This window comes from Cyprinodon variegatus, unplaced genomic scaffold (assembly GCF_000732505.1).
Source record: "Cyprinodon variegatus isolate N-32 unplaced genomic scaffold, C_variegatus-1.0 Scaffold158, whole genome shotgun sequence".
NCBI classification, from domain to species: domain Eukaryota; kingdom Metazoa; phylum Chordata; class Actinopteri; order Cyprinodontiformes; family Cyprinodontidae; genus Cyprinodon; species Cyprinodon variegatus.
In genome coordinates, this window is record NW_015150611.1 from 755,595 (window position 1) to 781,066 (window position 25,472).

The 25,472-nt window shown below is 37.5% G+C and overlaps 3 protein-coding genes across 5 annotated transcripts; 1 reads left to right on the forward strand and 2 right to left on the reverse strand.

Annotated features, from left to right (window-relative positions):
- Nucleotides 1-855: 855 nt before the first annotated feature.
- On the reverse strand, nucleotides 856-4,454 carry LOC107086667 (kelch-like protein 10). The gene is made up of 5 exons (XM_015377758.1): nucleotides 4,249-4,454; nucleotides 3,546-4,032; nucleotides 2,301-2,918; nucleotides 1,973-2,122; nucleotides 856-1,215 (listed from the first exon to the last, which is right to left on the reverse strand). The coding sequence occupies exons 1-5, from the start codon at nucleotides 4,365-4,367 to the stop codon at nucleotides 856-858; spliced, it is 1,734 nt and encodes a 577-aa protein (XP_015233244.1). The 5' UTR covers nucleotides 4,368-4,454.
- Nucleotides 4,455-8,362: 3,908 nt separating this feature from the next.
- LOC107086642 (DELTA-sagatoxin-Srs1a-like) lies at nucleotides 8,363-11,081 on the forward strand. The gene is made up of 3 exons (XM_015377732.1): nucleotides 8,363-8,427; nucleotides 8,690-8,800; nucleotides 10,347-11,081. The coding sequence occupies exons 2-3, from the start codon at nucleotides 8,733-8,735 to the stop codon at nucleotides 10,771-10,773; spliced, it is 495 nt and encodes a 164-aa protein (XP_015233218.1). The 5' UTR covers nucleotides 8,363-8,427; nucleotides 8,690-8,732; the 3' UTR covers nucleotides 10,774-11,081.
- Nucleotides 11,082-11,277: 196 nt separating this feature from the next.
- Nucleotides 11,278-25,156, reverse strand: tgm2 (transglutaminase 2). 3 transcript variants are annotated; one of them, XM_015377729.1, is made up of 15 exons: nucleotides 25,053-25,128; nucleotides 24,515-24,706; nucleotides 24,130-24,363; nucleotides 23,867-23,985; nucleotides 23,599-23,727; nucleotides 22,243-22,411; nucleotides 21,775-21,907; nucleotides 21,540-21,643; nucleotides 20,520-20,608; nucleotides 20,184-20,325; nucleotides 17,585-17,673; nucleotides 16,382-16,565; nucleotides 15,356-15,516; nucleotides 12,889-13,025; nucleotides 11,278-11,660 (listed from the first exon to the last, which is right to left on the reverse strand). In XM_015377729.1, the coding sequence occupies exons 1-15, from the start codon at nucleotides 25,060-25,062 to the stop codon at nucleotides 11,513-11,515; spliced, it is 2,040 nt and encodes a 679-aa protein (XP_015233215.1). In that variant the 5' UTR covers nucleotides 25,063-25,128; the 3' UTR covers nucleotides 11,278-11,512. The 3 variants fall into 3 exon arrangements, with proteins under 3 accessions (XP_015233215.1, XP_015233214.1, XP_015233216.1); XM_015377728.1 differs by having other exon boundaries at nucleotides 11,279-11,660; nucleotides 24,515-24,709; nucleotides 25,053-25,156; XM_015377730.1 differs by lacking the exons at nucleotides 11,278-11,660; nucleotides 12,889-13,025; nucleotides 15,356-15,516 and having other exon boundaries at nucleotides 16,227-16,565; nucleotides 24,515-24,709; nucleotides 25,053-25,156.
- Between the last annotated feature and the right edge of the window lie 316 nt (nucleotides 25,157-25,472).

Below are 25,472 nucleotides of genomic sequence, written 5' to 3' on the forward strand. Positions count from 1 at the left end.
GTAACTAGGTGACTGCCAGAGAGTAACCCAGAGAAACTTATCGGACTGATCCAATCAGCTCTCTGATCAATCAGTTGCCTGGAACGCTGGTTGAACAGAGCATTTGGTCAGATACGCTGCACAGGTTTCACCAGCAACGTCCTCCTCACACCCCGTGCTCTTTTGTTGTGGCTGCGCAATCGCAGTAGTTCTAATCCGCACATGATGCATGAATAATTGTCTGCCCGCTCTCACTCGCATTAGAAACCCCACCTCGCAGAGTGTAAAATCCGGGATAATTTATCAGACTCACGGGCATATGTGAAACAACTATGGATATCAGGGAGACTCCCAGAACTTCCGGAGACTTGGGATGTCTGCGTATGATATCTGGTTGTTCAATAGGATTGCCTAAATAAAAGATTTAGATATGACTTATCAAGATATTCCTGCAAAAAGGTCTGATGTTGCAGGGGAAGGTAATGAAATGTGTTTGGAGCATGCTCTTGGTCTGATGCCAGTCTGTTTCAGCCTTTATACAGTCTCATGTAGAAGGGCTGGTCATATCATATATTATTTTAATTACAATAGGGACAGTTAGCAAGGTAGAGTAAATACACAAACTTGAAGAGGGAAGGGGGGCTTGCAGGAAAGGCTGTCATATGTGGACGCACTGTATATACTCTATATATCCCATGCACCTTTTCCTTCCTTTAGCACATTCTTCTTTGAATATTTGAGCTGATGTAACAATAACATTTCTCCACTGTGAGATCAATAAAGTCAATCAATCAATCAATCAATCAATGTATGTGAAATAAGATGGAGAAATGTTTACAGAGGATTTTTTAATAGAGAAATACAAATGGATGGACTTCATTGCTCCATCTCTTCTTCCTCATCTGAAGGTAAGTAGTTGAGCTGGCCAGAATTGGGATGGTCAGCATAATAAGCTGTGTTGTAGAGCCTGTCCACCACACAGCAGCTCAGAGCGCTGCGGGACATCTTCATGCTGTTGGCTTTGACCCACATGTTGGCCTTAATGTCATAGAATTCGACATCAGAGATGGTAGAGACGCCACCAAAGCCTCCGACGGCAAAGAGGAGGTCTTCCATCACGGAAATGCCAAAGTTGCTGCGTTTCTTTTTCATGCTGGGAAATTTGCACCAGGTTTTGGTGGAGACATTGTAGGCCTCAACAGTGTTTAAACGTGAGAATCCATCGAAACCACCAACCTGCAGAGAAAGATTTAAAGAGAATATGTCAGAATGGAACAAAACAGAATAAGATAATCACTGAAACCTAAGCAGTGTCATCAAATTAACAAGGTGTCAGAGATAATATTATTTTCTTATTTTTATATTATTACACATTTGTTTTATTCTTATTGCACTTAGTAAGATTAGTTTTGAATTTATATATATCCTGATTTCAAGAAGTCTTACGAAGTTATGTTATGTAATGTTATGTAAATCCCTTTATTTTCCCACAATTGGGAAATTCACTCTCTGCATTTTAATCCATCCCCTTGGTGAGCAGTGGGCTGCCATTGTCTGTTGCCCAGGGAGCCGTGTGGGGTTAAGGGTCTTGCTCAGGGACCCAGAGTGCAGGCTGTGGGGATCAAACTGGGTATTTGCAGCTTTCTCAGAGCATGAGCAAGACCCTTAACCCAACACTGAAACCCACAATTTTGTTGCTTTTATACTTCTGAGAGTCTAATGACAATAAAGTTGAATTCTAATTCTAAGCTCTAATTGTTTCAGTTTTCTAATAAAGCTGTTTAAGTCTCAAAAGTAATAATAAAGTGGACAAAATGAAGACTTACACACCCATAGAAGTTTGTTTTTTTTCATTGAATTTTCCAGAAATGTAAATACACCTAAACATTATTTTATTTATTTGGCACATAATATTGACAGGACCATTTGGTTAGGTTGAAAAAGAAACATTTCTGCTTTGCTCAGTCTTGTGATTGTGCACCTCTATACTTACTGCAAAGATATAGTCACCAAAAGCAGCAACACCAAGTCCGCTGCGTTTGCTGCTCATGTTGGCAATCATGGTCCACTGGTCTGTGTCTGGGTTGTAAACCTCAGCTGTTGATAGATACTCGCTTCCATTAAAGCCACCGCAGATGTACACCTGGAAAACATTTTAAAAGAAAAGTGTTTGGTTGAAGAGGTCTATCTCTAGAAATCCCCCTACCATTATAAATATGTTGTGTTTTTAGGACTAACTTTTAACAATAGGCAAACGTGTGTGACACCATGAGATTTTTAATATATACTTGTTGCCCTTAAAATAAACTACTGTCACTCACTCTGCCATTAAGGGTTGTACAACTGGCATCACTCCTTTTCTCATGCATGGAAGATATAAGCGTCCATTGGTTGCTTCTTGGATCGTAGCGCTCAACAGTGTTGAGCCGTTGGGATCCATTGCAACCTCCCATGGCGTATATGAACCCATTCATCACGGTGACACTAACGAAGCAGCGCTTGCTGTGCATTGGTGACACCTCATACCAGGTCATTGAGGCCAAGTCAAGTCTGTGCATGGCATTGGGCTGCTTAACACCATCAAAGCCACCAACAATATAAACTGATCCATTGAGGAAAACACTCCCATGATAAACCAGGGAAGTTTCTGTGGTCATAGGCGCACGTTTCCAGTACTCAGTGTTGGATTCATAGGCTTCAATCAAACTGGTAGGGCCTCTCTCAGTCCATCCACCTATAGCCAGCATGAGGGCGGGGGGGACTCGGGGCTTTGCCAAAGTTGGGCAGATGAAGGACCTGTAGCTTGTCTCCCTCCAGTGGTCTGGAATGATTTTCAGAGACTGGAAGTACTTCGCCTGACGTTCTGGAATTGATTCCACAAATTCCCTCTCATTCACGTTTTCACGCAGGTACTTTGGAGACATCCAAGCCAGTCTGACCTGTACAGAGACATAAGCACATGAGTCGATTTATATTGTATAAAGCAGGGAACCACAGTTCTTAACACTTGCCTTTCCAAAACTTCGTTAGAACTAAGGCCTTGGTTGATTAATTATAAAATTGTTTAATTGGTTATTATATTATTGGTTGTTTTTTCTTTTGTAAAGTTTTTTCTATCAACCTAAATTTGTACTCAATCTCACCCTGTGTTTTTAATTGTGACCTTAGAAAATAAAGAAAAAATAAAACCATTTTTCACTGATAGATTGTAATTATTCCATGAATCATATCCTTGTGTCCTGTCGTTTCATGAATGGTGTCCCAGCCAAGTCCTTTTCTTACCCTCCTAAACTCAAGTTTTTATATTCCTACTCTGATTCTCTAATAATTAATTTCTATATTAAACACAGCTAAAAGTAGCACCTAGGCACTTGTGCCTCAACCTATTTGGCCACTAGATGACAGACCATATACACTCCCTACTCTGGGTTACTGCCTTAATGACCCAAAACCAGATCTGCAGTTGATGTCAATATTTCGATTGTTCATGTATCTAATTATGTATCAAAGAAAGAATACAATTTTTTTGGGTAAAATGTAAGTGAAGACTGTTTTTGTCAAAGTACCTTGGGAAACAGCAGTGAGCTGTATTCTTTCCTTTCCTCAGGTGCATAGTTCATCCATTTAAGAATGGCTTCATATACTATCTCTTCCCGCTTTACAATTAGCAGGTCACTGCCAATGATATCAGCAAGACTCTGTGCAGAGAGAAGAAGGAAATCTCCACAAGTAGAGACAACCTCCTCAAAATGTCTAAGGACATATGAAAAGGCATTGTCTCTAAGTTCAGGGTGGTAGAACGTGTACGTAAGCTTCCAGATTTGGATGCAGTTCAGGGGGCTCAGGTGTTTCTCCAAGAAATCACTGCAAGCTTGTAAAAGGCCACTAATACCAAAGTGGTCTGCCATTATGAAGAGCTCCAGAGCGTTTTCATTTGTCAGAGGAACATAGCCTGTGTAGGCAAAATCAATAATGAGGCACATTTGGTAGGGTGTGACTTCAGGGATGTCAAAGGTCGCACAGGCTGGTGTTGACCAGCGGCTAAACAGAGCCCTGTGAAAAACAAAGAGAGAGAAAACACTTATTAAACATTTGATGAATAGACACAGCGTTTCAGATCATTACGAAGATCCTGAATCCACAAACAAACGATAGCCAGAACTTTCCATTAAATTTACTTCTTATCACAGGCTCTTACTCTTATTTGTTTTCTCATAACAGGCCATTTCTTTCTCAAAAAGTCTGCAGCATCTCCTGCTAAGACCTTACCTGAAATATGGGCTGCATTTGCACAGGACAAGCTTGTGCACGGAAAATTCAGCACCGTCCACCCTGATGACAGCGTCACACAACTGCCTCGTCAGGCGAAGCTCATTATGCAGTGACATGTTTTCTCTTATATTTTCCTCCAGAGGATTAAAACCTTTGTGCTGTGCTAATGTTGACCTTGACGGTGCAGAAATGAGTCTGCTAGAATTCTTGCTTGGAATATAAAGGTCCTCTGTGATGTAATACAGACCTGTCATCAGAATTCCAAATGAAGAATTCTGAGATAATTACAACTGTCATTATTTGATTTGTTTACGTTTAAATTCACCAGAAATATTATTCTTAAAGACCAAGATTGACACCCCCCCCACTGATAATACATGTATGAGAACCAAATTATACTAATCAATCAGGTTTTTGTGTGCCTGTTCAAATCTTCTTTGGTCTGGGCCAAAATATATTACATACAAGAAGGAATAGTGCCATTTAAATATGTGCTTGTAAAAAAATAAAATAACAGTGAAAATCAGAAATCAATAAAACTAGTGGAAAAGTGTGACTGGGTCTGACAGCTAAAGTCAAATTGCAAAAAAGCAGATGAAAGGTATTTATAAAACTTCTAGAATAACTCTTTCTTTCCGATTTGACTGTTCCAAGGTTTTACTCACAGACTTTCACTCTATCCCACCAACTCTCTGCAGTGGGAGGAGTTTCTGACCCATGACCCTATTTTAAAGTCTACAATTTCTAAAGTATAGGCCTATAATGAAATTCTGTCTTTAGATCTTTTTTGCTACTTACTAGTCAAGGCTGATTTGGAATATGAGCTTGAACTAAATTGAGATGATGTCTAGAGGGACAAATGCTCTCAAAAAGACAATCTGTGCATGATTATCTCTGATTTAGTTCTGTTCAAGTGGACCCCTTCTCCCTTGTATTTATTTCTTTTCTTTTTATTCTTCCTCTCTCATTCCTCAGTGCTCGTTTTATGTTTATTTATATTGTAAACAAAAAGAAAAGGCTGCAGAATGTCAAGCAAATATCCTTTCTTTTTGTGTATACTAGAGACTGACACGGAAGTGGATTTTCACTCCTGTCCCTTCTCACTCCCACAGAAAAAAATTGTGTCCCATCCAGATCCCGGGCCAGAGTAGAAATCTAAATCCTGTCCCGTCCCACTCCTGGTGAAATTACTCCCACTCCCATCCCGCTCCCATTCAGAATGACTCCCGCTCCTGCACCACTCCCATTCTTGTTTTTGAGCGTGGGTGAAAAACTCAGAGCGGAAGCACTGTTGGTTTTTGGGTCGTGTAGTTTTTTTGACTCGCATTATAGTGTAGGCTTTTATTTTTTTTTTTTGGCATCGATCCTAGTTTTTTTTAGTTACTATTGGTTTGCTCCTGCTCCCGTCTGCTCCCGTTAATGTTTAATCCTGTACCGTCCCAATCACGTGATCGTTACTAATACTGACTCCCATCCCACGGGAATCCCGTGACCCGTGGGATTCCCGAAAAAATGTCAGTCTCTAGTGTATGCATCATACCTGCTCTTTTAAGCCTTTAACAAATTTGTGATACTGATATACTGTGCTGTGATATCATTAGACGATTCGTCATTTAGAATTGTGTATTAAAAAAAAAAAAAAAAAAAAAGAATTGTGTATGTGAATATACTACATTGGGGGACTGATGAATGATTCCCATGAGAAGTTCTCCTCTTGGGTCGAGTATGAGGTTTAGGACTAAGGTGTAGACTAAGTTTAGGTTCAGTTTAGGGTTAGGTATGTACTGAAATTGATTAGGGTAAAGATAAGAAGAAGGGTTAGGGTCAGACATAAAATGGAATGAAGAAATAATTATGCATTATGAAAGGATGTGGGCACAGGCCGGTGTGTGTATAGTCACATATGATTTTCCATCTAGTTTGGCTGCAGTTGCAGGGTCTTGGGGTGGTGGTGGTTGTGGGGGTGGGGTGTGTATTCAAAAACTGTAAAGATTGGAAACCTTGTAAAATCAAATCAATTATCTCTCAAAATTGATTATTAGTTTCTATATCCCAATTTCAATCAACATTTCTTTAAAAACAACTCTTAGACCCTAGAACCACTTCATGGAACAAGAACACCACAAGAAAATTAGACTTAGACCGATTTATTTTGTCATTTTGTATACACGAGTGTGTACAAAAAATATTTCATTTAAAACAGCTTGTTTTTAAAATTTAAAAACTAAAAATGTAAATTTTTTAAAATGATATAATCACTGACACCTAGAGTTGTTTGGATATCACGAGTGATGTGAGTAACGGCGTTGAAAGTAACGGCTTTACTAACGGCGTTACCTTTTTTTAGTAACGAGTAATCTAACTAATTACTTTGACTGTAACTATAACGCAGTTACCATTGCCGACACCCCATAAATGCACGTCACTCAGGTCGCACAATTAACCTTTTTTCATGATAGGACTCGTACGCGCCTTGTGATGAAAGAGGGGAGGATGAGATTGGCTGATGTATAGTGAGATTCTGTCTGTCAGTTGGGTAGGTGGGTGTTTCCGCTGGCGGGTGTTAACGTACAGCACACACAGAGAGATGGAGAGTGAAGAGGACTCCGGCAGATAACGTTCCCCCCGATGTCATTTACGTTGAGTTGCAATAAATGCAAAACTCTCTGCAGGTACTTGTTTTTGTCATCCACTGTATTCAGCTGGCTTTGAAACACACGCAATAGTTACTTTTACTAATAACTAGTTACTTTTATCGTGGAGTAACTCAGTTAGTAACTCAGTTACTTTTTGGGGAGAAGTTACTAGTAACTATAACTAATAACTTTTTCAAAGTAACGTGCCCATCAGTGGATATCAGTAGGTTTCAGTGATCATCTCATTCCATTCTGTTTTGTTCCATTCAAAGGCTATGCTCATTAAATCTTTCTCTGCAGATCGGCGGTTTCAATGGAGTTTTACCTTTAAAAACTGCAGAGGCCTACATCCTCTTTCCCATTGTGAGCCTTTTCTCTTTTTTTTCTCTTATCTAATGTGCCGTTCAGGCCTTTAAGGTGCAGCAAGGCCCCAGACCCCGTGTCCCCCCATTTACAGTATAATGTCTGTGGTCTTTTCCTGTACAGGCTGTATGGAAACTGAAATGTCTCCCATGCTGCTCCAGGTTCTGTGACAAATAAAGCAACCATTAAGCCATTGCTTATTTCTAGACCGATGGTAATATATGTTTTATAGAAACACAAACATACAAGAAGTTATAAATGTTTTCTAAGTGTCTCCTCATGTATCTTGGTTATGTGTGAACTTTGGTACACACAGAACCAAAGTACACACATACGTATTCCATAGCCTGTTTCTGGTTACTTTGGCGTCTCTCAACGAGAGATCAGTCTGTTAACAAAACTTTAAGACTTTTAAATTTTAATTTCTGCTGTTTTCTAAGACTCCTTTTTTTTTTTTTAATCTTAGTCACAATAAAGCAAGATTAATAAATTTAGTGGTTTACTTCAATAGGCAGATATTTAGGTGGGGAGGTGATTTTAATTGTCTTTATGCAATAATTTCAAGCAATGCAAATAAATCACCTCTATAACAACAACCATATTTTAATTTTTAAGAGTTTTTTTTCCTGAAACATTGTTGAAGAGTCAAGTTTCTGATTTGATTGTTAAAAACCCAACAAATATGCCCCTGTCATTATTTACCAGGAACCGGTGCCTATGTTTTATTAATGATTCAGATTAACAACAGTGTGGTAGTATCCTGGTTAAAGGACACACTCTTGGCTGATAAACTGAAAACCATTCATTTGTTGCCCATATTATAGGGATATTTCATCTTAGTACTATACAACCATCACTAACTAATCTGTTTCTATATTCCCAACAACTTTTTTGTAAGTGAAAAACAGCAAAGCAAACCTTTTAACAGAAGCTAAACACACTGTGATTGAATCAGCCTATTCTTATCTCCCTGTGTGATAATTTGTGTCACACTGGGGAAAATGCTCAGAGTTAGATAAAGAGGAAGTCAAATGTTAAAGGTCCTGATTATCTGTGTCAATAAAACCTCGTCAGTCACGAGCTGACGCAGAGTGGCTTCATTCAGTCTGGAACCAGGATCCCCAATCTGTCTTCTAGAATCATCTGTATTTCTTTTGAACAAGCAGGCTGAATAAAGGTAAGCAAAGCTGCAGTTAGAAAATGTTCCATCTTTAAAAGTGTGCAACCTGTTGACGTTTATTTTTAGATTTTTCCCATTAAATCAATTCGTTAGCTGCAATTTAATAAAAAAAATTTCCTCTTGGACATTTACCTGACTATCCTTCTGAATTACATATTTCTGTATATTAAAAATATTAATTTTTTTTTAAATCCAGCTTATCCATATGGTCCATAACCTTATTTTTTAAAGGTTTTTTTTTATATGTTTTTTTTTGCAGGTCACAGTCTGGTCTCTTACCCCACTCAGCAAACCTCAACACAATGCCTCACCGTCAGTGCTCTGTTGAGATTAAGAACAACACAAACTCCTACACTCTTTCCAACCCAAGGTAATGCGTCACTTTTAAGACCCAATTTGTGGGTTTACAACAGTGTCCATACAACAGCAAAGGAAATGTGACAATGGACATTTCATAAGGAATTTGGTAGTAATTTTAAGGGGTCATAGAATGCAAAACCGAGTGTACATTGTTATAGATGAATAACAATAGTTCAGTGGGTGAAAGTGACGTACAGAGAAGTTCAAACCCCATCGACACCTCCTTTCTATGCAAATCTCACAATTCCAAACTTCCACCATAAAACAAGCAAACCCAAACGAAGCCCCAAGTTGACGTAAACTCGGGGATGTTGCCTTATTTGGTTCTGACCTGTACTTTTGTCGAAAAATTGACATACAGTAAATGCAGTGTTCCAGGCTGAACGGAGAAAGGGGAACATTTTCACAGTCTTCCCAAGGATCTGAAGACTTGACAGGCATGGATTATTTTTGTCTACCAGAAGATCCCTGTAAAGTTTGATGCCCAGCTGTTTATTTGCTCTAAGCATTTTACTGAAGACAGCTTTCAAAATCTTGGACAGTTCAAAGCACAATTTGCTAAACTTTGGGGGGGCTGCTGGGCCACTGGCTGGACCCGACCGGGCATTCAAACCGAGCAGTGAGCTCCGGGGCTGGTCCGGGAATCCCAGCGACCGGGTTACCGAACCTGACCCGGTGACGGTATGCTTCGCCTGCCTTACTTTGTAAAGCAGACAGGGGGAAGCACAGGGCCGCCGGTGTCCAGGCTACCTTCACAGGGTCAGGTTTGGTCGCTCCTTCCCCAGGTCAGACCCGCCCCGGAGCTCACGGCTCGGTTCTGCTGCACTGTATTCGACCAAAATCCCGGACGATTTTGAAATTCCCTAAGGACATTTTTTTAGGTTTGAAAAGTAGGACATGTCTGGGAAAAAGAGGACGTCTGGTTTCTACCTATATCAAGAATTTCGATGTTTCAGTGAGTGAGTGCTTGTTGCTATGATGCTCATCAGCTTCGCTCATTGTAAAGCAACCAATCAGCGTGCAGCTCATCTAAATATTCATGAACATACCATAAAAGGAAGAAAACCTGTCGTTTCATTCTGAGGCTTATAACCAGGCTTGCATTAGGGCTCATAGAACAGCAAATATGCCATTTTCAGCCCAACCAAAGTTACACATGCTATTAAGAGACCTTAAGGACCAACACCAAACACCCTATATAATCATTCTATGACCCCTTTAAAACAAACTAATACATTTAACTGTAACTTTTTGTCCAAATTTTACACAGAAAACATATATTTTATTGTGTTCTTGTACAAATATGTAATGATATGTTGTAAACAAATTTTAAATGTCTTAAGTGAAGAATGGTTTTAATTACAAATTTAGGAGATTAATCAAAATTTCCATCAGAACACTTATATCATATACAGCCAGCATTTGAGAAAGAAAAAAAGTCTGTTGTGAATGGTTTCATGACTGCAGATCAAATAATAAGATAAAACCCCGCCCAGGAAGAGAATTTCTCACATTGCAAAAAAACCCAATCTGCTTTTATTTCTTCATTTTTCCAGGGTCTACACTGAGAGCGGCTTCTGTGAGGTGCCTTTGCCTCCAATGGTTGGTCCTTGCTCTGCCGTGAAGGCACATTTTAAAAAGACTAAAGGAGCAGCTACAGGGGCCGTTGGTGTCTTTACTTACGACCTTTTCAATGCCGAGTTGAACGACTACAGCCACATCATGGCCGTCATGTTCTCTGTGCCTTATGACAGAATCCTTTACTCCAACTGGTTTGCTGTGGGAATCTTTAATAAAGATAAAAACTGTGACCACAGTCTTTACGACAAGATGTACAATGGAGGTGAGAGTAACTTTGTCAGAGGAAAAGCTGATGAGTCGGGCATTTTTTATGAGGGTGACTATGTTATCATCAGTGCCTCCATGACAGATTCAGGTGAAGCCGTCCTGACAGTGGAGGTCAATGACACTGGCTTGTATTAAGTCTTTAGTGGTTTAAGCCAGACAACATGATCACTTGTTTTCGTGATAAAGAAAAAATTGGAAATGTTCTTTTCCTTTGTTTATTGATCTGATGTAATGTCAAGTCTTAAATTATACATTCTAACCCTTAAATATATGTTGTTAATAAAGATAGAAAAAGCAAAACTTATGTTACTGCTTCCATTTTTCATAAGCTCCAAAGATCAAGGACTTACTACATGCACATACAGTTGCAAGCACTTTTCCTTCACCTGAGACAATTTATTCACTTCCCAGGTGTGGCATATAAGGATGGTGATTGGACAGAATAATTACAGCTCAGGGAGGACACAACAAAAGCCAACTAATATAAGGCCAAAGTAGTTGCATGATCTGAGGACGCATGCTGGTTGAATAAATGTCTACCATAATTGTTACCTGTGAACGTAATATTATTTATAGTCTCGGAAGCTGTTTTCAAGAATTCATAAGCTTTTATTTGTATATGTTTATGATTCCTTTCCAAATGTTTTATTTCCATTTCAATTCTATCTTTGCCTTCTGCACAAATTCCTCTTATTTGGATAACAGCAGTGTAATGAATGTACTCTATTAACAAATTCAAACATATGTGTATATTGATAAAAATCTTTACTCCTTTTTCATTACTGTACATTTAAATCTCATAAAATGAAAACATTATGGCTTTAAGTTAAACTACAACATCAAATGGCTCGATTGCCAAGAGTTGTGGTCTGATTCATTCTTTCACAACGACATCAATGAAGCTCTTGATGTTCTTCAGTTTGTCACTATCAAAGTTCACCAGCAGCACACTGGAGCCGGTGATGGTGGGCTTAAAGTCAATGCTGGCCTTTGCTTCTTGCTTCGCTCCCACAGTTCCCACCCTGTAAGACAGATTCATCACAATTATTTGGGCCTCTAGCTTTTATAGGTTTATGTTTGCTCTGTTGTTCTTAGTTCTTATGCTACGTTCACACCTAATCCAATTTCAGCAGCAAAAAAGAACCCGCAGCATCATTTAGGATGTTTGTACACATTAAGGTCAGACGCATCCTTGATGCTCCTGAGTTGCGTCCAGTAAAGTGTGTCCAGATGCGTCTGATGCTTCTGCTGCTCCTGTGTTCAATGGTAGAGAACGGCTTTGCTATATTTGCTGTTATAGGTGGGTAGAAAGTAGTTTTAATATATTTTTAAGTGAGAAAGTCCACCTTAAAACATCATCTGTGCGGTCAATTCATCGAAATTTACGATCCTGCCTTTTTTATTATCGGCAGCTCAGACCCCCACATACCGGCGGTGCGCTGTCACTGGGAATGCCCAGCAGCAGCTGCCTCAGGCCTGGCCACCTCTTGGAGATTTTCCCCTACTATTCGTGGTTACTGGATGCAGATGTTAGCATTTTTCAGGTATGTGGTACAAACTGCAGGCACCAGGAGGACAAAATACAACATATTTTGCTGGCAGGTTTAGACATTTTAAGTCAATGTAGGCGTTAATAAACAGTTTTAGTGGAGTGATAATAGCACTCTGCATCAGCAACGCTCTGATTGGTTGATGTGGCACTTCAAGCAGCAAAAGCTAATCTTATCTAACTCCAACATCTGCTGTTTGTGAAGTGTGTCATGCGCCTAGGATGCCCAGAAGTGCATGTGGAGCTTCTTCAGTTGCTCCGATGCGATGCTGTTCTAGATGCACTGCACAACCTTTAATGAGCCTTGATGTGTGTCAACTGTAGACCCATTGCTTCTACTACTCAGCACTTGGGGTGTGAACGTAGCATTAGGGTATCTGTGTTTTATTGACAGTTTATTTGACATACATTGACATATTTTCTAATCATTTACATTTTTCTCTTTCTCTCTGAATATTGGTCATCAGTAAGTATTGGTCATAGCAGGGTTACTTTTTTTTTGGAGACACCCTGTCCTAACCTTTGTTATATCTGATCCCTGTTCCTCATGCAAAGACCTAGTTATAGGCGCTAAAATTCGAAACACTCCCTTCTTTTTATTTTTAAAAAATCCTTTGTCTTGAAATATATTATATCACATACAATACACATTCTTAATCCAGGATCTCTTTGCAGATAAAAGAGGTAAAAACTTGACATACTTTGCTTTTATGGGTTTGCCGTCTGTGAGACCGATGCCCTCTATAGCGAAGCTGCAGTTTAGCAGCGGCTCTGGTAAAGAGTTTAACAAGGTCAGCTGCGCAGTCACAGGCTGGTTCACTCTGGCTTCACCCAGCAGCTGTAGACGGAGGATCAGGTTCCCCATAAAAGAGATGACATAAAGTGCTATCAGGTGGACATATTGGTAGATTTTTAAAACATGAACTGTGAGCACATTCTTGCTTTTAAAGTGGGAATGAAACTGTTAACCAAACTAATTTAGTTCAAGATATTGTGTCTTACTGTTGTCAAGAATTATAGTACAAATATGAAGTATATACGGTAAACATAAAATAAAAAAGATTAAGCTTTTTTCATATACTATACCAGCTATACTGTACCTCATGGTTGAGAGGTTTAGCTGGCAACATGGCGGCGCCCTCGCCAAAAATGTTTATAACAAAGCGTCGTGTTTTTTCTTTTATGTTTATATTTTTCGCATTTGTAATATAATCATTGATAACAGTAGGACACAATCTTGTGAATTAAGTTAGTTTGGTTAACCATTTCATTTCACTTGAATAGAGAAAAGAAATATACAAATCAGTTTAAGTTTATTTTTATGGATAAATGTCTTCTTGTAATATGCTGTGTTGTAAATTACTGTGTTGAGGGGCAGGTATTTGCTCTCATGTAATTCTAACACAAATCCATATCTTTAGGTCTAACTCAAACATAAACAGAAGCGTTAGTGTTGAACATTTTTGATGTTTTAAGCTGTTTGTCAATGTCTGCAGTCAGTTAATAGAAGTTCAATGCTTTGCAGAAGTTAACTTTTAAACATTTCATATACAGTTCGTTTATTGACATTCTATTTAATAACCAGTAAAAACCACTGACTAACAGATATAGAGAATTAGTTGTAGAGGTTTTTTATTTTTTTAACACATACAAATCCTGTTGTGGCATCATGTGTTTGCACTGATTTTTTTTACTTGATTTAGATCTGGCCTTTGACTTGGACATTTAAACATAAGAAGATGCTTCGATTGTATGTACTGGGTCATTTTCCTGCTGCACGTTAAAACTCCGCCTTTAATGTGTGTAATGCTGCCACCGCCGTGCATAACCAATAGGACAATGGAAGTACGTTATGTTCGTAGTGATGTGTAGGGTTTTCCACCTCATTTTGAGTTTTTCACAATTTAATTTCAGTTTCAAGACATTATCTCTCATGTTTTTTACAATCATGTTTGTCTTGCCAATTTTTCTTTAAAGACAAATTTGTGGAGTGCATAATTTGTCAAGTGGACAGATATTTCTGCCTCATCTGTGGATCTTTGCGGCCCCTCCAGAGCCCCCATAGACCTCTAGACTGCTTCGCTGATCAATGCTTCTATTGTGTAGCCTGACAATGTTGGTGATCGGCCATGGGTTTCTGGTTGAGCCATTTTCCCCTACTTCCCAATCATGCACTCCTTATTACATAAAACACTAATAGAATACACAGATGCAGTTTTGATGGGACAAACATGTTGAAAACTTCAAGAGCATGAATCTCGCTGCACCTGCTAGTTAATCAAGTGAGAAAAAACTGTGTGGAGTTAAAATTTAGATGCTTCAGTTGTTAAAATTACAACATAGATTTGAGGTGAATTGCACTCCCAATGTGCGCAAAAATCAAATTTAGCTCAGAAAAGGTTTGGACTGTTAAGGAACTAGAGGGATCAATGTTGTATTTACTAGTTAATTAAACAATTTTTTTTTTGGAAAGAGTTTTTTGCCAAGTGTCAATATTTTACAAAAATGTGCAACCTTTTTTTTGGACAAAAGACCTACAAGCCTATAGACCTATTTAAAACACATTACATAAAAATAAATGAATAGATTGAGTTTTCACTACTTTTACACTTCAGTGCACGCAATTAGGGTCTGTTAAACACAGACATCAGTTTTCAGGTGAATATATGTGCTATTAATTAAACTTCACTGCCATCAGAGCGGGCGGACAGTCTCCTCATTCTGGCCGCTCTCTGTTGCTGTGGTTGCGGTACTAGTGTTCTTCTTCACTGGTGAGGGTTTTACAAAAAAGTCAGAAATGCGTTTCTGTGCCATATTTTCTCCTCTTTCCTGTCATTAGACTATGTAAATTTACTAGTCTCCTGCCACGAGCGGGATAACTCTTTACTCGGCAACCTTTAGCTTGCTTGACGTTGCTAAGGCAACGTAACTTCTGTGAACTTGTGTTTATAGGCTTCAAAATTAAATTAAAATCCAAATACACATAATAGTAAAATATAAAAAAGTAAAAATCATTTCCAAAAATATTCATAAGAAATGTATAAATTGTGCATTTTTAATAAATTATTTAAAAATCTCCCTCTTGACACTAGGGGATGCTGTAGCATCCCCACTTCCCGCGGCCATGCTTGTTTCCATCATTTTTCAGATGTCCTGCATTATTCTTACCTTGATCCCCACGTCCGGTTCATCTAGCACAATTATTTTTTCAGCCTTGTGGAAATCTATGGTTTGCTTGTCGATGGTGATGGCCGACACTTGAATCATCATATCAGGGTCGATCGCTGTTCCATATCTGTTGTACTCCAGTTTCAGAGAAAGACGTCTCTCTGAACAAAGCATAACATGTCTAAAAATAATGACCACTGACACAAGTTAAGTAACGCAGCTTTTCTCACCAACCAAATCGCTCATCTGGCTGCTTTGCTCCTTTAGCTTGAGGATGTTGGGTTTATAATTTTCTCTCTAAAATTTTCTGAGGCACTTCATGTAACTGCCTGGTTACCTCCACCAAGGGGATTATGTTTTTAGTCGAGTTTGTCTCTCTGTCTGTGAACAGCATAACTGGAAAAGTTATGAACGGATTTTAAGTTTTTTTTTTTTTTTTTTTACCATAAATGCACCTCAGTTCAAGGAACAATCCATTAAATTTTGGTCATAATCCACATTAAAATACGGTTTCAGGAAAGGTATTTGGCAGAACAAGCAGTTCCACCCTAACCAGAGAGTGGCTGCACTGACTTTTGACAGCTTCAGCATCGGACTCAAAAAAGTCAAGAGGTTATATACTGTAGGCAAAAACACAGAAAAGGGGAGCCATGCATCACTTGAAGTCTTAAATCTGCTGATAAAACAAGAAAGCAGAGTGAATGAAGAAGGTGTGAGCAGAACAAACACCAGAGGCTGCAGAAACACGATGTGCGTTATTTATAAACTTATAAATGGATTTAAAGAAAAATGTGCACCTCATGCCAAGGAACAATTCATTTAAATTTGTTAATGATCTAAAACATAAATAATCTAGAATCTAGATTATTTATGTTTTATAGTAAATGGTACTGGATACAAATACAGGTTACTTATTTCAAAGTTTTCTTTGTGTTGAAATTTGAAACTACAGAGGATTTCCCTTCCATTTAAAAAAAGTAGCACTTCCTAAAGAAAATGAACAGATACTAAGGTGCTCGTACAAACCTTCTCCAGAGGGCACTTCTAAGTTTTCCGATGAAAATCCACAGCTGTCACCGAGTTTTCCATTGTAGCTGATCGCTCTGGCAAAGAAAAGCAGGTTACAGGTCCTTGCGTCCAAGAAGTTGTTTGTCAGGACAGCATACACCTCAAAGTTGGAGCCGACAATCATGTTTTTAGCCAGCTTGATCTTAAAATAGAAGAAGAAGAAAATAAAAAGTAATTTGTGAAAGTCCTGCAGGAACTGATGTAGACAGAAATCATTCAAACCAGCTGTCTGTCATTCTTTCCACTAACTTATCTTTTTAATTAGTGAGCATTGCAGTTTATTTTGAATAGTCAGTTTTGACCCTGTTTACATTGCTTGATCAAATGCAATACATTAAATATAAACATAAAGACTGATTTAGTAAAAGAGGAGCAAGACAGTAGAAAGGTGGAACAAACAGATAAGGTTTTTGTGGAGCTACACCACTCTCCTTTTTGGATTATCTTTACATAAATGGCTCAAAAACAGGTATCTGCACAAAATAAAGACTTCATTCAGCCAACAAATCAAGTGTATTTGAGCAGAAACACAACTACAACATGTAGGTGTAATATAGCCTGCTGCTTTCGGCTTGGGGCTTATCCCATGTTTTTTTTAGGCTAAAGAGATCACTCTTTAAAATAACACTTTAATACTTCTTATGGTAAATAACTCTTAGACAAGACTTTAAAATTATTTTGCCTAAGTTTTGCAAAGAAATGGTACAGTTACAGTGCTGTCAAAAGAATGAAAATGAGCCCAGGAAAACCTTTCCCGATCACTCATATCTCAATGTGCTCAGTGTGCACCAGGTGGATCCATCGCATCACAAACCCTGCCTTCATTCCCTGCTGCTTCTTTTTGCCTCAGGATATAAACAAGTGTTCCCATTATCTCCCTGGTCTCTAAATAGAGTAATTTTATTAATTATTATCAATATAAGCTATAATTAGTATGAAAGTGGATCTATATTTTTTCTATTCACCTTCTCTAACCTTACCGACTTACGTAATGATCATTACTTAAATCCTAAAACCAGGCCTATGGGTAGAGAAGACTACATAATTTACAAAGAACTATGGACATCAGCTATATCTAACAACCTAGAATTTTTGAGGGTTTAACAAATCTTTTCATGAATGATAAATAGGACAGCATACAGTTGAACAAAGTAGAACAACCTTAAGATGGAGCCCTGGCTTTTCTCCTGTCTGCAGCAGCTTGTTGCGTTTCTGGGCCTTCTCATACACCTGCCGCTCCTCTTTTGAGCCTGAAAACCATCAAGATTATAAATAAATATGGTTTGGCAGTAGAAATGCTAAAGATAGCTGAAATCACTGCAGCATCTGATAAGACCTTCTTGCTTTAAAAAAGTTTGAAAAGTATTAGTAAATTAATCAACATACTAAATTAACATTCTCATAATCTGAAGAACACTTTTCTTCATTCTTCAGGGAAATATATGGCATGTAATGGCATGTTTCTATATACATTTGTGCTCAAAACTATTAGATTTTGATATCCTCAAATCTATTTCAGTTGAAACTCAGCATATTTACACTTAAAGAAAATATAATATTTTGGGAATTATTAATAACATCCCAATATTAAAATAATTACTGGAAATCATTCAAAAACCTCTTTATTATTCATGAGCTGTTTGTAATGAAAATATTTTATAATTGTTTTTTTCACAAAAATTAAAACACATGGTTTCTCTTATAATTTGAAGCTTGAAATTCTTAAAACTTAAAATTAGTTGTTTTGCAACAACAAATGCCTAAGTTAGCAACAGTTAAAGGTGACAAAGTTGTCTTTCTGAATAATCTATAGCTCCTAAAGCTATGTAATTGCATAAAAAATAACTGGAACTTTAAAGATTAGATAGCTAAAAAACACAAAAACTTTTTTAAAACAAAAACTTAAATGTGTCCAAATCTTAAAGCTACATGGTCACATGATTAACATTTTTTTTTAGATTTTATACGCCGCTCTCTCTGCTTGCATACGAGATTTTTTTTCTGAAAGATTAGTACATCCTGCTGGCCTATTATTTGTTATTTTAAAGTTTTGCATATCGTCACTGTCGGGAAAAAACCTTGTAACTCCCATTTTGGAATTTTTTTTTTTTTTTTCATAAATTGATACGATTGGTCAGTCCCCACGTGTGAACGTATGTTTTGGAAAATATTAACCAATTAAAAGTGTTGAAAAAAAGTTGGGACTTAATCTCATTACTCCATTGGACTCTTCCGCTGTCGCTGTTTTTACAATTTCCTGTAAACTTTATGGTTTTGGACATACAAGGTTTCCGTCCAACAGCGACGATATAGTAAATTACATCTTTTCATTGCTCAGTTTGTTTGAAAATAAAGCCGTTTCTGTATATTTACAATAAAAACAGACGTATGAAACTATAAGGAAAGGTCCAAGATCAGGGTAAAAACCCAAAATATTTGATTCCCAGACAGACAGACCGAATAAGTGACTATCTGATGGTTTATTTCATTAATGTCGCCAAACGCTGCTCTGCCCCATTGCAGGACGGCCGTGCTCCATTTCGTAGCCATCCTAATTAAGATCTAATAGTTTTCAGCCTTTTATTTAAAGGCATATTTATAACTTGACTGTGCCCCTTTAACATAGATAATCAGGATAGCTGAATCTAAATGAGTCAAACTTTTCTAAGGATGCTGATTCTGTGCTTGGAAATTCCTAACAATTTTATTTTGTCTGAATTAGTGTTTAGAAAACTTATAAAAAAATCAGCAACCTTAAAATCACAAGCACAGACAATGGAATAGCTTAAAAAAGCATTTGCAGTCCAATGAGTTGAAAATGTATTCTAACATCTCAAAAAAACATTAACATTTTCGGTGAGTGTTAACTTTAAAGGACCAAAAAATAAATATATTGCTCTTCAGAATTTAAGGTATGGATATGCTATTCCAATAGGAGAAAAACAAAACTACATGTATACATCTTATACATATAGAGTTACATCATAATTTCATTAGAAATAATTTCAGAAGTCTAACGAGCTAGTTTAACTAGTTTAATGAAAATAATTACCCATGGACAAAACTGATATACTCAAAAAAGCTTGTTGCAATGACAATTTTATCTGGCCGCTGAGTACACTGCTATGATAAAGGCCTTCATTACAAGTCTTTGTCAGAGAGTGACAGGTATGTATGTGCAACGGCATGCAAACAGTCAGATTACCGATGGTTGTGGCCCCTACACTAAAATACTATTAAGCTAAAAGAAATGTTTTTAATAAAAAAAGAAAACAAATATTTTGTAGAATGGTAAGTGTATATCTCTGCTCTTTGTATGCACATCATATCTATTGAAATATCACTTATATCTGTAAAGGCTGTAATGGAATATTTGCTGTAAAAAAACATTGGTTCTTGTCATGAAATGTTTGCTTCCAATAAAAATATTAAGTAAAAGGAGAAAAAAAAAGAATGAAATGTTTTTTTTTTTTTTTTTTTACATATTTACTTAATTTTTCACATCAGAAAACCATTTAAATGTGTAGTGAAGCTTGCAACCTTAAATGTGGAAAGTTAATGTTGTAGCTGTTTTCCTGCAGTGTTAAAGGGTATTTATATATAAAACAGGCTTAAGATATTTTACTTTTGTAAATGTACTTCTTATTTCACTGAAGGAAAGAGTGGCACCAGAACTGAATTCAGATGATTTGCCTTTAGACACGAGTTTTAGAAATCTGTTATTTTTTTTTCATTGGCTTGGAAGGAAACAATGCATTACCTTCTGGATATTTGTACTGGTGTGTGATGTCATGTCTCTCAGCTTTTGTGCTGATAAAATTTCCAACAGATTTAGTGGATTCACTGAACTTCACAAACTTCCCATTGGACAGGCGGACCAAGTCCTGCATATCGGCATTAACCTAAATCCATAAAAAAAATACAATTTTAAAGGTTGAGAAGAATGTGACATGAGTGACATGCACTTAAAAAACTCAAACCTGCACAAAGTTTTTAAAAATAACAGTAGTATAAAGATAAACATAAACTGTGATTCAATAAAAATACAGGTTTTTGTTTCTTATTGCATTTTAGAGCATAAGGCAAGAAATCTCACCTCAGCAAAAATAAAAGGGGTGTCATACTTCATGGCCACCTCTCCTTCTTTGACTGCATGCAGTGAAGCTGGGCCACAGCAGAAAACACCTGCCACAGATCCAGAAACAAAACAAAAAATAAATAAATAAAACATGTGATGAGCAGCGCCTAATTTTCTCCAGACAGGATAATTGGAATTGAGCCTATAAAATGATTTCATCAGACCAGAGAAGTTGGTTTCTCCTGGTCGAACAAGATTTAAGGTGTGTTTCTGCAAAATTCATGCAGGCTGCCAGGTCCGCCTGACTACTCCATCAATAAAGCCTGAGTGATCGAGTGCACATGCAATGGCTGACCTGAGGACAATTCACATATCCTGAAGCTGCTCCTAAATTGTCATAGAGAGACAAGAAATTCTAAAAAAAAAAAAATGTTAAGAAAGAAAAACAAACCACTGGACTTTATTTTCCAAGTTTCTCTCTTAACATAAATGGCTTCCTTCACAACCCTTTAAAACCACCTGTCTTCTTTGTCCAAAATGTAAACATTCTGGTCCTCAAATGAACGTCCTTTGTCCATAAGGAGTAGATGTACAGCTGAGTCTTGTCCGGAGGAGGTAGGTTGCCTGTGTTGAGCCATGGGTCTGTAGAGAGGTTTTTTGGTTTCTACAATATAAAGATCAGAGCATTCCTCATTGCATTGAAAAAGCTTCCTGGATGGGAAGCAAAACGTCTTCAAACTTGGAAAACAAAGTCCATTGGTTTGTTTTTTAACTTTTTTGGAATGACTATGAGCTGGATAACTGAAAATCTTCAACAGAATTTGAGGAGAAATCAATGAAACCAGATATACCAATGCTCATTTTCAGTGTCAAAGGTTGTGAATAATTGTGTTATTTTGATTATTCTTGTTTTTTATCTATTTGGAGGACATTTGTAAAAAAAAAAAAAAAAAAAAATTGCCTCATACCCCACAGGCTGTAATGATGAATATCATTGAATATAAGTTAATTTTATTTTTTTAACTGCTTTTTTATTACCTTCACTTGTCTCCTGTGGTGTTGGGTCACTGGTTTGCCACCCATCAAACTCGGTTCCCAAATCAGGACGGGTCATCCAGCTGTCCACCCAAACATGGAAGTTCCTGAAGAGAAGGTTTAACAAAAAAGAAACTCTTTTTTCTTTTTTTTGCAGATCTGTTTAGTAAAAATGCAAATGAGAGAACAATGAGTTTACTGTATATCTATTCCCTTCATGGTCACAGTTTATATTCACCATATTGAATCATCCCCAGAAATTCTGTCTCCATTTTCATCGTACAAGCGTTCAATCACCAGGTTTGCATCAGTGTCATGAGCTGATCCAAAGTTAGTCACCACTCGGCATGGAATGCCCAGAGCCCTAGATACTGAAGAAGGATAAACATCATTCTGCATTACAGCGGCAAATTAAAACACTGAGATAGCCTCAGTGGCTGCAGATGGACATGAAGACATGCTGAAAGATCAAACAGAGGACACAGAAATCAGGCTGTCAGACTAATTTTAGACTTTTGATTAGCTGTAGGGAAGGAACACAGGAAGGTGGAGAAAATTACTGGTGTAACTTAAAGATTTATGTTTATGAATTGTATTCTGTTGGCTATAATAGTATGACATTTTCAGCATCAATAAATAATGTAACATGTTTCAACCTTGAAGATAGAAAAACACAAAACCAATTATCCTATAGGTAACATCTAACCTGTGCAGGCAACAGCAGCAAAGACCCAGCACTGGCCATAACGGACTGGACCACTTTCTGCCCATTGACGCAGAATTTCCCCGCTGCCCATCCACAGTGAAGGGTGATTGCCTCCTGAAAAGTCTGCCCACTCTCCCACCAGCACACCACGGTCATCATTGCTATTGATCTGTAGGCAGCAGCAGCAAGCATGCAAGACACACAGTGTGAATATCAGCAAGAGAAATAAATATAAACATAAAAGAAGCAATAGATGTACTCATGCATTGAGCTGAACGCACATGCATGTGAAGTAATAACTGGAAAACTGAAATGAAAACTCAAGTTCATTTCAATGCTGCCTCACATCAAAGATAATGATGAGTTGCATCTAAATACAGTAAATGGCACCAAAACTGTTATAATAGTAAGTTTTTAATGACACAAGCTAGAAAGCATTGGTTCCATCTGCTTATAACATTTTATTCCAGGTTCTGAAGCTGTGTTTGATTTCCTTGCGGAACTTTCCACATAATTCCAGAGGAATAAAGAGCTAAAATTTTCAGTCTGTTAAAGTAATCTGTCAGGATTTTTTTTAGATTTCACCACACTTAAAACCCCCAAAGCAATCTTATCTAACTTTTACAAAAACTGATTATTTCCATCCATTGAATTACATAATGTATCAGATGACATTCAAATTATATCTGTTTGCAGAATACAGAAAAACTGCTCTGACATGCACCTCTGCTGGAACGCTGGAATAATCCATTGAAAAGCAATTCAATAGAAGTAGGAGTTTGCACTAAAATAGGATTTCTTAATATATTATATCAATTATTTTCATTCCTTACAATCCAGATATGTTGACACCCATCAAATATTCTCTCTTGTTATTTCACCTACTCTGCCACAATGACTGCAAACATTTCTGCAACCAAGTTTGTGCCTGAGTTTAAACACACTACATATAGATGCATTCCATTAAAATCCTATTATGGATGATGAGAAATTATCTTAGCATATCCTCCTCCATGTATTTTGGACTTACTTATGAACAGCATATGTTCTGTGTATTTATGAAGGCAAAAAAACGAAACACTTTTGTGCCAACTCCTCTGCTCCTTCTACCCGCTGTGCATCTGGTTAGTACATCAGTTTTGCATATGCGTCAGTTTGCATATGTTTTATACAGGGAAACAATCCATTGAATCCATAACTCATCTGCTATCAAACCCCGCTCCCCCCTCAAAAGAATAAAACAACTGCTGGGGTTCCAGTATGCCAAATCTGTACCTTTTCATTACCATGAAATCCATTTTTATTAATAAGCATGTAAACTTATGTTTGTGTCACAAGAGCTCTTGTTATTATTACCATAGCGCTAAGCACCCTGGTCACATAGACAGGATTATTCCGGGACGAAATGTCCTTATCAGCATCTGGCACAAATTTAGGACTGTCATCCAGGATCTTCAGACAGATATCTAGAATTCCTGGTTCAAACTGAAGACAAGAGAAGTGGTCAGGAGATCAGCAGAGCACATTCGAATACATTAACTACGGGTATATTTTATGCAAAGTTGTAATATCTTGTTTTTTGAAGTGGTGAATAGTAAACAGACTAAATGAAAGGTCTGGGTACCTGTCCAAAGTTCCAGGGTTTCTCTTTGATTCTTTTAAAATTTCCTCTGTAGACCAGCCCGTGTTGCGCTAGAACATACTCCTTCCTCTTTTCCTCACTCTGCATGTAGACTGCATCCTCTGTTAGTTCACACAGATGAAACACATTGGCAACACTTCCATATTAGCAACTGTAGTAATTTTCAGTCAAGAAGACTGTTTTGCAATGTTAGATTTAAAAAAGAAAGAAAATCTGTAGTAAATAATTTAACTTTATGAACTTACGTGGACACCATGCGTTGAAAAGCAGAGTAAACTTTCCCAAACTGGTCTTTTGACCAAGCTGATCTAAGGTCAAAGTGTACTCCCCAATGGGGGCTTTGGGGGACGAACTGATAGATACAGTTATTGTGCCTCCAGAGGCATCTTTGGAAGCAGAGGCGCTCCACTCTGTGTCCACAGTGGATTCCTGTAAACTGAAGGTAACTTTAGTATCAGATTCTCTTCTGGGTAATGGACCTGCAGAGACATAGATGCAACCATCAAGTTTGCCTTAATCCAAATGAAAATCAATATAAATCAATATAAAAACACAACTAAAAAACTCCATCTTGTCTACATTGGGTTTGCAGGCACATTTTCTTTGATTAATCAGAAAAATCAAGATTACCAGTTTCAACAATAAACTTGAAGTTTTCTTCTCCCTCTTTGAACTCTTTGTTGCTAGGTGACAGGTGTAAGACAATGCTGAAGGGTTGCCCCCTCCTGACAATCAGCCGCTCCTCTCCATACAGCTCAGTGTGATGGCTGCTGCTGTTACTCTTAATGTTCAGATCACAGCGCTGAATATCCAACACTTTTTCTACTAAGAAAAAAAAGTTGTTTTTGAATATAAAGAAAATGTAAAGGTGTGCATGTACAAAAACAGTAAAAAGTGTTGGTTTCATTTTATTTTTGTAATTGTTTCTTCATAGATCATAAATCATTTGACATAAACATTCCTCTTATCATTTTAATGGCACTGATCTGTGATATCTCATTTCATTCACCTTCTCCACTGATCACATTTCACTCATGATTCAATCTCACACTCAAATGAATCTGTGTGCAGAACATAGAGGACGTCCACCACAAGTTCAAGCAATATAATAATGTAATAATAATAACATAGTAATATTCTAATTAAAAAATAAATATCACAGCCTTACCTTGGCTCATATCTGCAGCGAAGTGGTTATTTATCCTCTAAGGAGAAAGTTTCACTCCAGCTGCAGGCAGCTTTTACTGACTGACCCGGCAGAGTAAGAGCTAGTGGGGGATATTTGTAGCGTTTGCAACCTGATCAGGACGCCCCTCTAGAACCAACATAAGTCACTCTGTTTGTAGTCAGGGAGGCAGATAGAGATATAACTTCTTTTTGTCAAACCAGTTTGTTGAAAGGAACTGGAAAAAAATAGCGGTGTGAATTGTCTGCTTATTTCCATATCTTATTACCTCTATACTTAATTTCAATTCATTACATGATCATTTTGGCGTTTATTAGTAATAATATTATGTAACGCTCCATTTGCCTATATTTTGGAGTAATTCTTTGGGATGAGGCTGCACCTCAAAACATCGATTTAGAT

What these genes read in the sequence shown, in the direction of transcription:
- tgm2 (XM_015377728.1), bottom strand. An exon ending in TGCTGCTGTTGCCTGCACAG is followed by an intron (nt 21,908 to 22,242) that starts GTTAGATGTTAC and finishes ATCCTTCTTCAG; the next exon opens with TATCTAGGGCTCTGGGCATT. An exon ending in CCCCTTTTATTTTTGCTGAG is followed by an intron (nt 20,326 to 20,519) that starts GTGAGATTTCTT and finishes TTATGGATTTAG; the next exon opens with GTTAATGCCGATATGCAGGA.
- LOC107086642 (XM_015377732.1), top strand. Translation starts at nt 8,733, where the DNA reads ATGCCTCACCGTCAGTGCTCTGTTGAGATTAAGAACAACACAAACTCC. An exon ending in TACACTCTTTCCAACCCAAG is followed by an intron (nt 8,801 to 10,346) that starts GTAATGCGTCAC and finishes TCATTTTTCCAG; the next exon opens with GGTCTACACTGAGAGCGGCT.
- LOC107086667 (XM_015377758.1), bottom strand. Translation starts at nt 4,367, where the DNA reads ATGTCACTGCATAATGAGCTTCGCCTGACGAGGCAGTTGTGTGACGCT. An exon ending in GTACAACCCTTAATGGCAGA is followed by an intron (nt 2,123 to 2,300) that starts GTGAGTGACAGT and finishes AATGTTTTCCAG; the next exon opens with GTGTACATCTGCGGTGGCTT. An exon ending in TTGGTGACTATATCTTTGCA is followed by an intron (nt 1,216 to 1,972) that starts GTAAGTATAGAG and finishes CTTTCTCTGCAG; the next exon opens with GTTGGTGGTTTCGATGGATT.